We start from the raw sequence: 12,087 nt of genomic DNA, 5'->3' as shown, positions 1-12,087 counted from the left end.
CACACACACACACACACACACACACACACACACACACACACACACACCAAAGGGTGTCAAACATCCGTCTCGCAGGACTTCCTGTCTGAAAATGACAAAAACTTTCAATTTAAGTAGCTGTTGTTCTGAGTGTGTCCAGCGTGGGGCGCCATTACTACACCAGGGTAGAAGCCAGTGTAACTGCCTCCCTGCCCCCGCAATGCGCCCGCTCTTCTGCTCACTGAAGTCCAATAAACTTTATTTGAAAAGTGCATTAACAGTGAACATTGTGAAGAATTCAGTTCTCTGCACTAAGAAGTGAAACATTTTTATATTAAGATTCAGATGAATTCAAACTCACACTGTTAAAAATAAAACTGACTTTTATTTCCTGTTTTCCATTGTGGCTCCAATTTAAGTTTTTAAAGTCAAACTGATTTTTATTCAAACTGAGTTAAATTTCAGCTCCAAAAGACGAAACTGAATTGTTTTCATCATCAGTTTCATTTAACTTTTAGTTTCTTGATCAGAAATAAATCCTTCAGCGGCTGGAGGAGCTTCGAGGTGTGTGTGGGCGTGTTCAGGTGTGTGCTGCAGCATGTTGAGGTGTGTGTGTGTTGATGTGTGTGTTGCAGCGTGTTGAGATGTGTGATTTGGGGGTGTGTGTTGAAGCGTGTGTGTTAAGGTGTGTGTGTTGAGCCGTTTGTGTTGAGGTGTGTGTGATTCAGGCGTGTGTTGAGGTGTGTGTGATTCAGACGTGCGTTGAGGCATGTGTTGAGGTGTGTGTGATTCAGACGTGCGTTGAGCTGTGTGTGTTGAGCTGTGTGTGATTCAGGCGTGTGTTGAGGTGTGTGTGATTCAGACGTGCGTTGAGGCATGTGTTGAGCTGTGTGTCTTGAGGTGTGTGTGATTCAGGCGTGTGTTGAGCTGTGTGTGTTGAGGCATGTGTTGAGCTGTGTGTGATTCAGGCGTGTGTTGAGGTGTGTGTGATTCAGGCGTGTGTTGAGGTTCGTTGAGGTGTGTGTTGAGGTGTGATTCAGGCATGTGTTGAGGTGTGTGTGTTGAGGCATGTCTTGAGGTGTGTGTGATTCAGACGTGCGATGAGCTGTGTGTGTTGAGCTGTGTGTGATTCAGGCGTGTGTTGAGCTGTGTGTGATTCAGGCGTGTGTTGAGCTGTGTGTGATTCAGGCGTGTGTTGAGCTGTGTGTGATTCAGGCGTGTGTTGACGCGTGTGTTGTGCTGTGTGTGTAGAGCTGTGTGTGTTGAGGTGTGTGTGATTCAGGCGTGTGTTGAGGCGTCCACCTGTCCCTCCGCCTCCTCTGAACCAGTGAACACTTCCTGCTGAACACCAGCACACGACATGTTCGCTCCTTTCAGCTTTTTTACTCAGTTGTTGCTCAAGCGGAGATTTAAGAATTTAATCACGTTTCAATTCACATGTAGAAAGTTCTTTTGTTTGTTTTTTTTGCAAAGTGTTGACAATGTTGAAAGAAAAAGAAAAAAGGTGATGAAATCAAGCCGAGGCGAGTTGAAGTCATTTTTGTTTTGCTGACATCAATCCTGACCTTTTGCACATTCTTGATATTTTACGGTCTTCAAAAAAAAGTAAAGAAAATACTGTTGTTTGAATACTGCCAGTTGATTGACAATTATGCATTGATTGAAAAAATAAGCTAATTTTGGAGGAAATAACTTTGTAATATTTATCTCTTGCAAGCTATGTTTAATAAAGGTTGAAACAATTTGCTTCCACGTCTGACTTCCTGTTTGAGCTCGTTTCATTAAAGCCTGTTGTTCTCTGATGTGTTTCACCTGAGTGTGTGATTGTTGTTCTCTGATGTGTTTCACCTGAGTGTCTGATTGTTGTTCTCTGATGTGTTTCACCTGAGTGTGTGATTGTTGTTCTCTGATGTGTTTCACCTGAGTGTGTGATTGTTGTTCTCTGATGTGTTTCACCTGAGTGTGTGATTGTTGTTCTCTGATGTGTTTCACCTGAGTGTGTGATTGTTGTTCTCTGATGTGTTTCACCTGAGTGTGTGATTGTTGTTCTCTGATGTGTTTCACCTGAGTGTGTGATCGTTGTTCTCTGATGTGTTTCACCTGAGTGTGTGATCGTTGTTCTCTGATGTGTTTCACCTGAGTGTGTGATTGTTGTTCTCTGATGTGTTTCACCTGAGTGTGTGATCGTTGTTCTCTGATGTGTTTCACCTGAGTGTGTGATCGTTGTTCTCTGATGTGTTTCACCTGAGTGTGTGATTGTTGTTCTCTGATGTGTTTCACCTGAGTAGCTGCAGAATGGAATGTGTTCTGTTTGATGTTTCTTCTGGTTGTTGGTTCCTCGTGTTGTTGGTTCTTCTGGTTGTTGGTTCCTCTGGTTGTTGGTTCCTCTGGTTGTTGCTGGTACAGTCAGTCTGGTCCAACCCTGCTGATGCCCCACATGTTTTCTCCAAGGGGGAACCAGACCGTCTGACCTCCTCCTGGACCTCTTCCTCCTCCTCCTCCTCCTCCTCCTGTAGTTCCTGCGTACAGAGGTGCAGAACGAGTCTTGTGTGATTCTGAAAGAAACATTCCACAACACAAAGCCGGTCATGTGACCTCAGATCATCTGAGGTTTTACTCAAGTACACCAAGTGTGAGTGGGCGGGGCCTCCAGGAACGCGCTGTTCTGTTTCTCCACCGCCTGGAGGAAGAGGAGGAGGAGGAGGAGGACCCTGTTTCCTCTCTGGTTCTGTAGGAAGGTGATTTGTACCTGATATTTTAAATGAAGATCTAAACTTCAGAACATTATTGTAAAATAGTACCTTTTCTGTCACATACAGGCTGTGTATATTACAGTGTATTGTACCGTGTATAGTACAATGTACAGTACTGTATATAGTACAGAGTGTTGGGCTCAAGACTCCATCGAACTCCTCCAGCAGGTTCTCCCCCCCAGAGGAGAAACACCAGGAACAATGAAAAGGCTATACAACAGCAGGGAGCAAGGCAGCGACCCCAGTAGGGCCACACACCACATGTAGGGAACCAATAGGAACTCAGCAGTGAATGCAGAGCCCCAGCTGCCGGCCACTCATTGGTCGAACCGACCCGGACACCACAGGGGTCCGAAATTCAAACTTGGTGAAACTCCCTTCCAACGAACTGCTCCTGGCTTCTCAACCCGACCGCTGAGAGAGACGGACGTCTCTGCTGCATCGGGACGCAAAGACAGAACCAAGTAGAACCACAGAACCAGACCCAGGTTCAGCCCGCTGGACGAGCAGGACACAATTTGGACGACTTCTTCTCTTTTCCTTTTTCTTTTATGGATCTCTGGAGCACACGCCCGGTTCCTCTCCCCTCCAGCTGCAGAGCTCCCCGTGCCTGCCAACCTGAAGCGCCAGGTCTCCAAATATAGAACGCCGAATTCTGACCCGGTAATAACCAGTTACCGCTGCCTCACAGAACCGCACAGCACCACCCGGTGCTGAACCACACGGCTCAACCACAGTAAGAGAGTTTTGTCTGGGCAGCGTTGTTAGATTAGCCTGACATGCAATGTGTTGCTGGGGCGGTAGAGCTCGTTGGTAGAGTGGTTGTTTCCCAATCGGAAGGTTGACGGTTCTATTCCCATCTCTGCTTGCCAACATGCCACAGTGTCCTTGGGCAAGACAGTGAACCCCAAACTGCCCCCATTGGAGTGACGGTGCCTTGCACGGCTGCAGCCTCCAGTGGTGTGTGAATGTGATGGGCTACATACGTCAGTCCTTCTATTTTCACGTGCCACTGATAAGGCCGCAGCTCTGCACGTTCACTGGTTGTGAACGCGACGTTCACGTGCACCATCGCAGTACGGACTCGGGTTCCCCACCGCAGAAACCAGAGAATCAAGTGAGCTTCCAGAAGCTACTTCAATCTCTGCGTGGAGGAACCAGGGTTCAGAACCGAACCTCGCCAGAACTCTCTGTTCTTCTCTTCTCATCTCTTCACGAACCCGACTTCACGCGCGCCCCGCTCGTCCGCCGCCGTTCATGTTATCTGATTGAGATTAGCTCACACACACGGCCACATTTAGATCGCGAACCTAGCTTGTGCAGCTAAACCACCTCCGCACGATCACCAGAGTTCTGGCTGCATGTTCCGACATCCAGTTAGAACTCCGGCGCTCAGAACCGGGCCGACAAAGCCGCCCGGTATTTACGGGAGTCGGTGAGACCGCGTCATTCCGAGACCCCCTCGCGAATGCGTGCACTACAGACGTCTTATTTATCTGGTCGCTAAGCAACCGCACGTCCCCAGAAAGAACAAGTCAAACGCCTCTAGTGGTCGCGAGGGTCATCGCAATCCCTCTTGACGTCCACCTGGTGGACGCATCAGGTCATTGCGCTCTCCCTCTGTGCGCCCCTAGTGGTCGTCACGGTTACCACACTGAACACGACGTTCGCCTCCACCTGGTGGACGTTCAAGGTCATTACACCCACTCACTCCAGGCCACACACACACACACACACACACACACACACACACTCACACTCTTTGTACATAGTGTTGCTGTTTAATAGATTAGATCTCCGTGTTAGACGTCGTTTGCTACTTGAATGTGTTGATTTATTAGATGATTCCAGAATTATTTATGAATTAATACATTTTATTAATAAACGCCTGTTAGCTAAATTGAACGATTCTTATTGATATTTTGACACAGAAATTGTAACTAACTTAAATAAATCTTTTAATTATTTATTTAATTATTTTTGATAATTTATTAACTTTTAAGTAAATAATCAATTACTTTAGGAGTTGTTAATGAGTAAATGATGTCAACTTCCATTAATAATTAAACTTTTTCATAAATTACTTCCAGTGATTTTTTACTTTCAGTACTCTATTACTTACAGTAATTTAATGCTAATAACCAACCATAAATCCCAAGTGTTACGTCACTGATTTCACTAATGTAGTGCTGCCAGCGCTCAACCAGGAGACGGACTGTAACAGTGGTTTAGTCCGGGTCGCTCCATCTAGTCTGACCTGAACCTCAGATGCACCAAAGAGAAAGAAAACATTACGTCTCTTCTTGTCTCTATTGGTGTTTTTTCACGTCCATCTTGTTTTAGTCCAGAGTCCCAGAGTGGACATAGAGGGGAAAATAATAACGTGTGAATGAGTTTGGGTCTTATTTTTCACCATTCCAACATTCCATAGTGACTTTCTGCTCCTTTCACTTTATTTCTGGACGTGTCTGAATCAAAAGCTTCAACATGGAGGAATGGAGGTGTAGAATGATAGAACGCTGCTCTACAGCCGTTTCCATGGTAACCTAGGTAAACACTCTGATTAAAGTTCTCTTTCACATGAAGCCATTAAAAGGCTCATTTTAGGTCTAAAAACTCCAAGTTTTCATTTACAGTAGTTTGTAGTTTGTTTAGTAGTTCCTGAGGAACCAGAAGTCTGGCTTCATTATAAAGAAGTTCAGTGGTTATAAAATAATATTGGAGCGTCTCAGAGCGGAGCGGAGCGCCCCCTGCTGCCTCACACTGCCTTGCTCAGCGGCTGCAGCTCCTCAGCCGGCGGTCAGAACGTGAAACAAGACCTGGACGTGACGTAGTAATAATAATGTCACCATGAAAAGTGTGAAAAATAAATGACAATGGAAAACTGCTTCTAAATTCTATCTGACGTAGCTGACTGACAGGAGGAGCTCTGCAGCATCTCCAGAGCTGCGGCTCCACGAACGCGGAGTTCGCATGTTCGCTGTAGTTTTCAGAAAGATGGTACAACCTCACTTCCGCCTCATAGGTAGCGATAACTCCAGAGATAACTCCAGCGATGACTCCAGAGATAACTCAGAGATAACTCCAGAGATAACTCCAGCGATAACTCCAGAGATAGCTCCAGAGATACCTCCAGAAATAACTCCAGAGATAGCTCCAGAGACACCTCCAGAGATAACTCCAGAGATAACTCAAGAGATACCTCCAGAGATAGCTCCAGAGACACCTCCAGAGATAACTCCAGAGATAACTCAAGAGATACCTCCAGAGATAGCTCCAGAGATACCTCCAGAAATAACTCCAGAGATAGCTCCAGAGACACCTCCAGAGATAACTCCAGAGATAACTCCAGAGATACCTCCAGAGATAGCTCCAGAGACACCTCCAGAGATAACTCCAGAGATACCTCCAGAGATAGCTCCAGAGATACCTCCAGAGATAACTCCGGAGATAACTCCAGAGATTACTCAGAGATAACTCCAGAGATTACTCAGAGATAACTCCAGAGATAACTCCGCCCCCAGCTGATGATGCGTCAGGCCCCAGTCTGGCTCCGCTCTGGTCCAGCAATGAAGTGGGGCCAGCGTAGCACCAGTTTAGTCCCAGTTTGACCGGGGCTTTGGAGGTGGAAAGACAAAGAACTGGTGCTAAGTCTGGCCCTGAACCAGAACTAGAACCTGGTTCTTTCTGGTGGAAAAGCCCCACTGGAGGTGTCGTGACTCCAGCTTCAGGGTTTCCAGGAGCATCGTTATGTTGATACTGATGCTCCTGCTGGTCATCAGGTATTCTGCTGTACTGCTGGTTGATGGTGTCACCTTCTAATTCTTCCTCCTGCTGGGGCCTCCTCCTCCTCCTCCACCTCCTCCTCCTCCTCACAGTGATTTCTCCTCCCCCTCCTCCTGCTCCACCTACTCCTCCCCCACCTTCTGCTCACAGTGATGCCTCCTCCTCCTCCTCAGTTATGCCTTTTCCTCCTCCCTCGCCTCCTCAGTAATTTCTCCTCCTCCTCTTCATAGTGATGCCTCCTCCTCGTCCTCCACCTCCTCCCCCACCTTCTCCAACCTACTCCAACATGGCTAGTGTTCGAAGCCAAGTCTGCCTCTCCTGTGTCATTGAAGGCTTCAGTACATTCAGCCATTCATTCGTCCATTTCACCTTAAACAAACAACCTGATAGGAACACTTGTAAGATCTGGGTTCAGTTTAAACAATACTTTGGTCTCCAGTCGATATCTGTTCATGCTCCACTTGTTGCAAACCATATTTTTCCACCATCCCAAACAGACGATGCTTTCCTGATTTGGTCCAGTTTGGGAATTAAACATTTTAAAGACCTATATATTAATATATTTGCATCTTTTCAACAGCTCTCAGACTCTTTTTCACTTCCTAAACACCAGTTTTTTAGGTATTTACAGTTTTGTTCGCAGCACATTTCCAGAGTTTCCCAACCTGCCCAGTAGTACTCCTTTAGATAATTTTCTGAAGCCTATGTCAAGTAGTACTATTTCACTTATTTATAACCAAATTCACTCATTGCGCCCGCAGTCTCTTAATTCTATAAGATCCCTTTGGAGTGAGGATCTGGGGATGGAGATACCGGACCGGCTGTGGGCAGAGATACTGAACAGGGTACATAAATCTTCAATTTGTGCAAGACATGGTGTTATTCAATGTAGGCTGATACATCGTGTGTATTTTACGAAAGCATGATTAGCAAAAATGTATAAGAACGTGTCCCCACTATGCGATCGTTGTCAGCAGTCACCAGCGAATCTGAGTCACTCTTTTTGGCTCTGTCCTTCTCTCTGTAAATACTGGACAGATATTTTTGATACTCTGTCGGTGGTTGTGGGGAGGCCAATTAAACCAAATGCACTTTGTGCTGTTTGGTGTCTCCCCTTCAGCGTCACTCCACAAGACCCAACGAGAGGTTATAGCGTTCACAACTCTCTTGGCTAGACGGCTCATACTGATCACCTGGAAATCGAGTCGACCTTCCTCTCATACTCGCTGGAGAAGAGATATTCTCTATTTTTTTGGAAAAAATCCGTCTCTCAACCATTGGCTTATCCGTTAAATTTGGCAGTATCTGGAGTCCTTTCCTTCAATATATCCAAAGGATCAAGTTCCCTCAGAGTGACCTAGATGTCTGAAAATGTAGGATGTGTGTCTCGGGTGGAGGTTATAGCAGGTCCCAACTTAAACTTTAAACAATTTTAAATTGTGTAATGACTGATGTGTTTCTGTTTTTTCTTTCTGAGTAGTATGTGTGAGTGTTTCTCAACTCAACTGTGTGATTATAATTGACTGACTATGTTAATATTTGCCAGATATCCATGTGATTAAAAAATGGTCTATTAAAAAAAAAAAAAAAAAGAGTTTTGCAGATAAACACTTATCTTTAGCGTCCAGCAGTTTCCACACGTCAGAGATCAAGTTTACAAACTTCTCGTCTCCGTCGAACAAAAGAAGGAAAAACTGAGGAGCTCCAGAAGATTTCCAGCACGTCACACACACACAGCTGAAGTAACACACACACACACACACACACAGGTGGAATGAAACCTTGAGGAGGTGAAGTGACCCCCTGCGGTGAAACATTCATCTATAGCAGATGAAGTTTCTTAAAGCTGCTGCTGTAACCGACTGTGGGACGTCTTGTTGCAGGAACTTGTTTAAAATGCACCAATTCAAGGCTTTGGATCGGTTTCCTTAATAATGATGTTCAAACTTCATTCTGGAGGTAAATAATATACCGACTCTTTCATCAACAGGCTTTGATCTGATAATAATGTGCTGGAAGCAGTGGATCTATATCCTGCACACATGAAGAGTCACTTTTCTTTTTACCAAACGTCCTTAAAACCTGAATGAGCCGGACTTCAAAATAAAACAGAAGCACTGAGGTGGTTTTTAATGCGTTTATTAGAAAAAAATAACCCACAGGGTTTCATACAAAAATACTTATAATAGTATGAAAGATTTTCTCACAAATCAGTCCTGAACAGTGATTCTGAACAAACGCTGATGGAAGCCGGCGGCTCCTCGGCGATCAGCTGCTCGGCGATCAGCTGCTCTGCAGAGCGACGAGCAGCAGCAGTTTGTCAAACAAACTTCGGAGGCAGAATCAAAGCAAAAGTGCAAAAAGGAATCGACATGAAGGAAAGTGTCCTGCAGGCTCCAGTGTTGCTCACTGGCTCTTCTGCCGGCGCTTCGGAATGACTCGGCGTCATGGAGGAGAGCTGGCCACGCCCACCTCCACCAGCACAGAAGCAAAGATGTGAAGGCCCGACCCGGTCTGGTCCCAGAACCAGGAGGAAGGGGGGCCGACGAGACCTGACAGTCTCTGGAAGGAACAGCCGATTCAGCAATGTAGCGCCACCAACTCCACAACGCCCCCTGGAGAGCTCCAGGAGGAACCAGGCAGCTGCAGACCTCCACCACGTGGCCACGCCTCCAGCGGAGGAGGACTTCCTGTCTCAAGTGCTTCGCAAGAAAGTTCTGGTTCCACCGGAGCTTCAACACACCGGCAGCATGCGAGTGTTCCCGTTGTTCTCCTCCGCCTGCAGACAGAAGTCACAGTTAGGAACTAGCAGACACCCTGGACCCACCTCAACCCAGACCTGCCTGGGACCAGACCCTGGAACCCCCCTTAACCAGACCCGCTCCACCCAAGACCTGCCCGGGACCCTGGAACCACCCCGGACCCACACCGTACCCCAGACCCAATCCAGGTCACGCCTGAGGTCTTGAAGGCTCACCTCAGAGTACGCTGGAGGAGGGAACTGGAAGGACGGCGCCGTCATGAAGATGGGACTGTCTTCGCCGTCGAAGTCGTCCAGCAGCGGGGTGAGGGGCTGGTCCAGCAGGCAGTCCCGGGCCACCTCGCAGTAGCTGGGGGGCTCCGACGGGACCCGGAGAGAAACCCAGCTCTGGGAGGCGTTGCTGACCGAACCCTCCTGGCTGCTCACGCTGTTGCTCCGGCTGCCCAGACCGGCGGTCCCGATGACCAGGGGCAGCTCCAGGATCAGCTTCTCGCTGCCGGGGATGTGGACGTAAATCTGACGGGAGACAGAACAAGCCGTGAGCCGACCACAGGCCCGCCGACGAACGAGCCAGAGCGTCTCACGGTGCTCACCATCAGAGCGTACTCCACACGGATCATGTTGCAGCCCAGCATGGATGGTTTGATCTTGGGCACCCTGATGGTCTTGCCCTGCCAGGCGTCACACATGCCAGAGATGATGTGGTTTCCTCGCACCGACGACAGCTTCTGCCTGAAGAGCTTGGTGCGCCCGTTGGCCTGGTAGGTGTGCTTGGCGATGATGGCCGCTTTGGGCACCACGATGCGCGAGCAGGTGTTCTCGAACTTGGCATTGATGCAGATGTCTTCGCCTTCACAGAACCCGCGCCGGTCGATCTTTGCGTTCAGGGACACTTGGCCATCGGGTATGAACATACAGGTGACTTTCTTCTCCTTCATGCCGCCTGTGGGAGACTGAAGACACAGAAACATGAGGGCGACAGTCTGAGCAGCCGGGACCGCGGCGCTCCGTGTGGAGGACCTACCAGCAGATCGGGGGTGTTCACATCCAGGGGCTCCTCCACCTCGAAGGACTTCTTGCACTCCAGAGTGGGATGATGAGGCCTCTCCATCTGAGCCTTCACGTAGTAGTGGACGTATCCAAACTTCCCCTTGTATGACGACACCAGCTGCCTGTGGGAACACGCATCAGGCCACATGTAACCCAGAGCGCCCTTCATCACGCCTCTGATGCAAGAGCTCGGCGGCGGCCTTACCCTTGCTGAGGCAGCTCGAATCCAAACGTGTACTCGTATCTGTTGCCAGGCCTCAGGATGACCGACCCGTCCGAATCTACAGACCAAACACCAAAGTTAAAGACGTTCCATCGCATCGGTTTTAACATGAAAAGGCTTTGGGTCCGATGGAGGAATATTGGTTAACACGCCAGAGGATCAAGTTTTGTTCAGAGAGTTCAGCCTTAGTTCAGAGAGCAGGCGTGGCGTCAAACTCTGATCTTCATCTCGAACAAAGTGCTACACAGAAAAGTCCATGAGTGGTTTGATGGACCCAGATGTTTAAAAAAGCTTCATTATACTTAAATCTATTAAACTAAAGTGTCTGAATTGTAAAGATCTTTGTTAAATTTGAATTAATCCAACTGGAGCTCGAAGGCCGTCTACCTACTTTCCATAATAGTTTTAGAAATAAAGAACATTTTTTTCCATTTGAAAGAGAAACTTGGTCAAAGTGAAAGAGACAAACATTGAAGAATGAAAGTTTGAGTCTAAAGTTGTTTCGGTTTCCCGGGAGGAATGACGATCTATCGTCCAGAGTCCTGGCAGTGCAGGTGAAGTAATGAGGCAGAAGGCAGGTGAGTCAGCACCTACCTGCGGGCTGGTCCCGGAGCTGCAGCACCTCGTCTATCCGGAGGTACTCGGCCTCCTGGCGGCAGCGCTGCTTCCCTTTAGCGTACTCCACCTTGGCGCAGCCGCGGCCGAGCAGCCGCAGTGCCGACACCCGGGTCACCTCGTTCACCTCCACCTCCACGCGGCCCGACACCACGTCCCCGCCGCAGTAGAACGTCTTGCTGGGGTCGGCCAGCACCACCTGGAACGTCTTCAGCCTCTTCATGGCCACCATGTTGAAGCAGCGCTGCTCCGCTCGATCTCTGCTGTAAACAAAGGCAGAGGGCGGGTTTTATATGGGCGGCGCGCGCTGGGCATGAGGAGCCCTGATGGACGGCTCCGCTCGGTGCGTGCACACCGCTCTGATTGGTGGAAATCCTTTGTTTGTGTCGGCTTCAGCCAATCAGCGCACAGATCCGACGCGTGGACACGGCGTGGCGGCGGGAGAGGAGCGCGTGCTCAGCAGATGTGAGCAGGAAATCGCGGGTCTGAGAAAAAGGCTCGTCTGTTGTAAACAGCAGCTCCAGAGTCATGGCGTCTCACTGTGGAACACAGAACCTGGAGAAAACCCTGAAAACACCGCAGCCACACTGTTATTCACCCATTCTCCTGCAGCTTGGGCCAAACACTGTCCCTTTAACCAACTTTATGAACACAATTTACTACTTCAAGTACATCAGTACTATACAACTGCTGTTACTCAAATGATCTTTAGTAAGCTGTCATTTCAAAAACACTCCTAATTCATTACGGGATTGTTTGGGCTGGCTTCATCACTCATAATTATGTTAAAACTGGTCGTGTGAAACCTGATCAACTCCTTTCTGATCCAATACAGAGGAAAGCCAAAGCTGGTCTCACCATGCTCATATGATAGATCGTTTGTACAAGAGCCTGATGTTTGAGGGTAACTGAGCGTATGT

General features: G+C 48.1%; 1 protein-coding gene and 1 long non-coding RNA gene across 2 annotated transcripts; one reads left to right on the top strand and one right to left on the bottom strand.

Moving 5' to 3' along the window:
- The first annotated feature begins 665 nt into the window (after nt 1–665).
- Nucleotides 666–1,726, top strand: LOC308122839. The gene is made up of 2 exons (XR_013936175.1): nt 666–719; nt 815–1,726. It is a non-coding gene; the product is annotated as an uncharacterized lncRNA (long non-coding RNA).
- Nucleotides 1,727–8,641: 6,915 nt separating this feature from the next.
- On the bottom strand, nt 8,642–11,532 carry txnipa (thioredoxin interacting protein a). The gene is made up of 6 exons (XM_080485392.1): nt 11,147–11,532; nt 10,535–10,610; nt 10,304–10,451; nt 9,873–10,232; nt 9,496–9,795; nt 8,642–9,297 (listed from the first exon to the last, which is right to left on the bottom strand). Exons 1-6 carry the CDS (start codon nt 11,397–11,399, stop codon nt 9,253–9,255), a joined length of 1,182 nt encoding a protein of 393 aa, XP_080341518.1. The 5' UTR covers nt 11,400–11,532; the 3' UTR covers nt 8,642–9,252.
- Nucleotides 11,533–12,087: the final 555 nt, after the last annotated feature.

Source organism: Lipophrys pholis (assembly GCF_963383615.2).
Source record: "Lipophrys pholis genome assembly, chromosome: 17".
In the NCBI taxonomy this organism is placed as follows: Eukaryota; Metazoa; Chordata; class Actinopteri; order Blenniiformes; family Blenniidae; genus Lipophrys; species Lipophrys pholis.
Note: the sequence above shows the minus strand (reverse complement) of the source record. Positions and strands in the feature narration are given on the sequence as shown.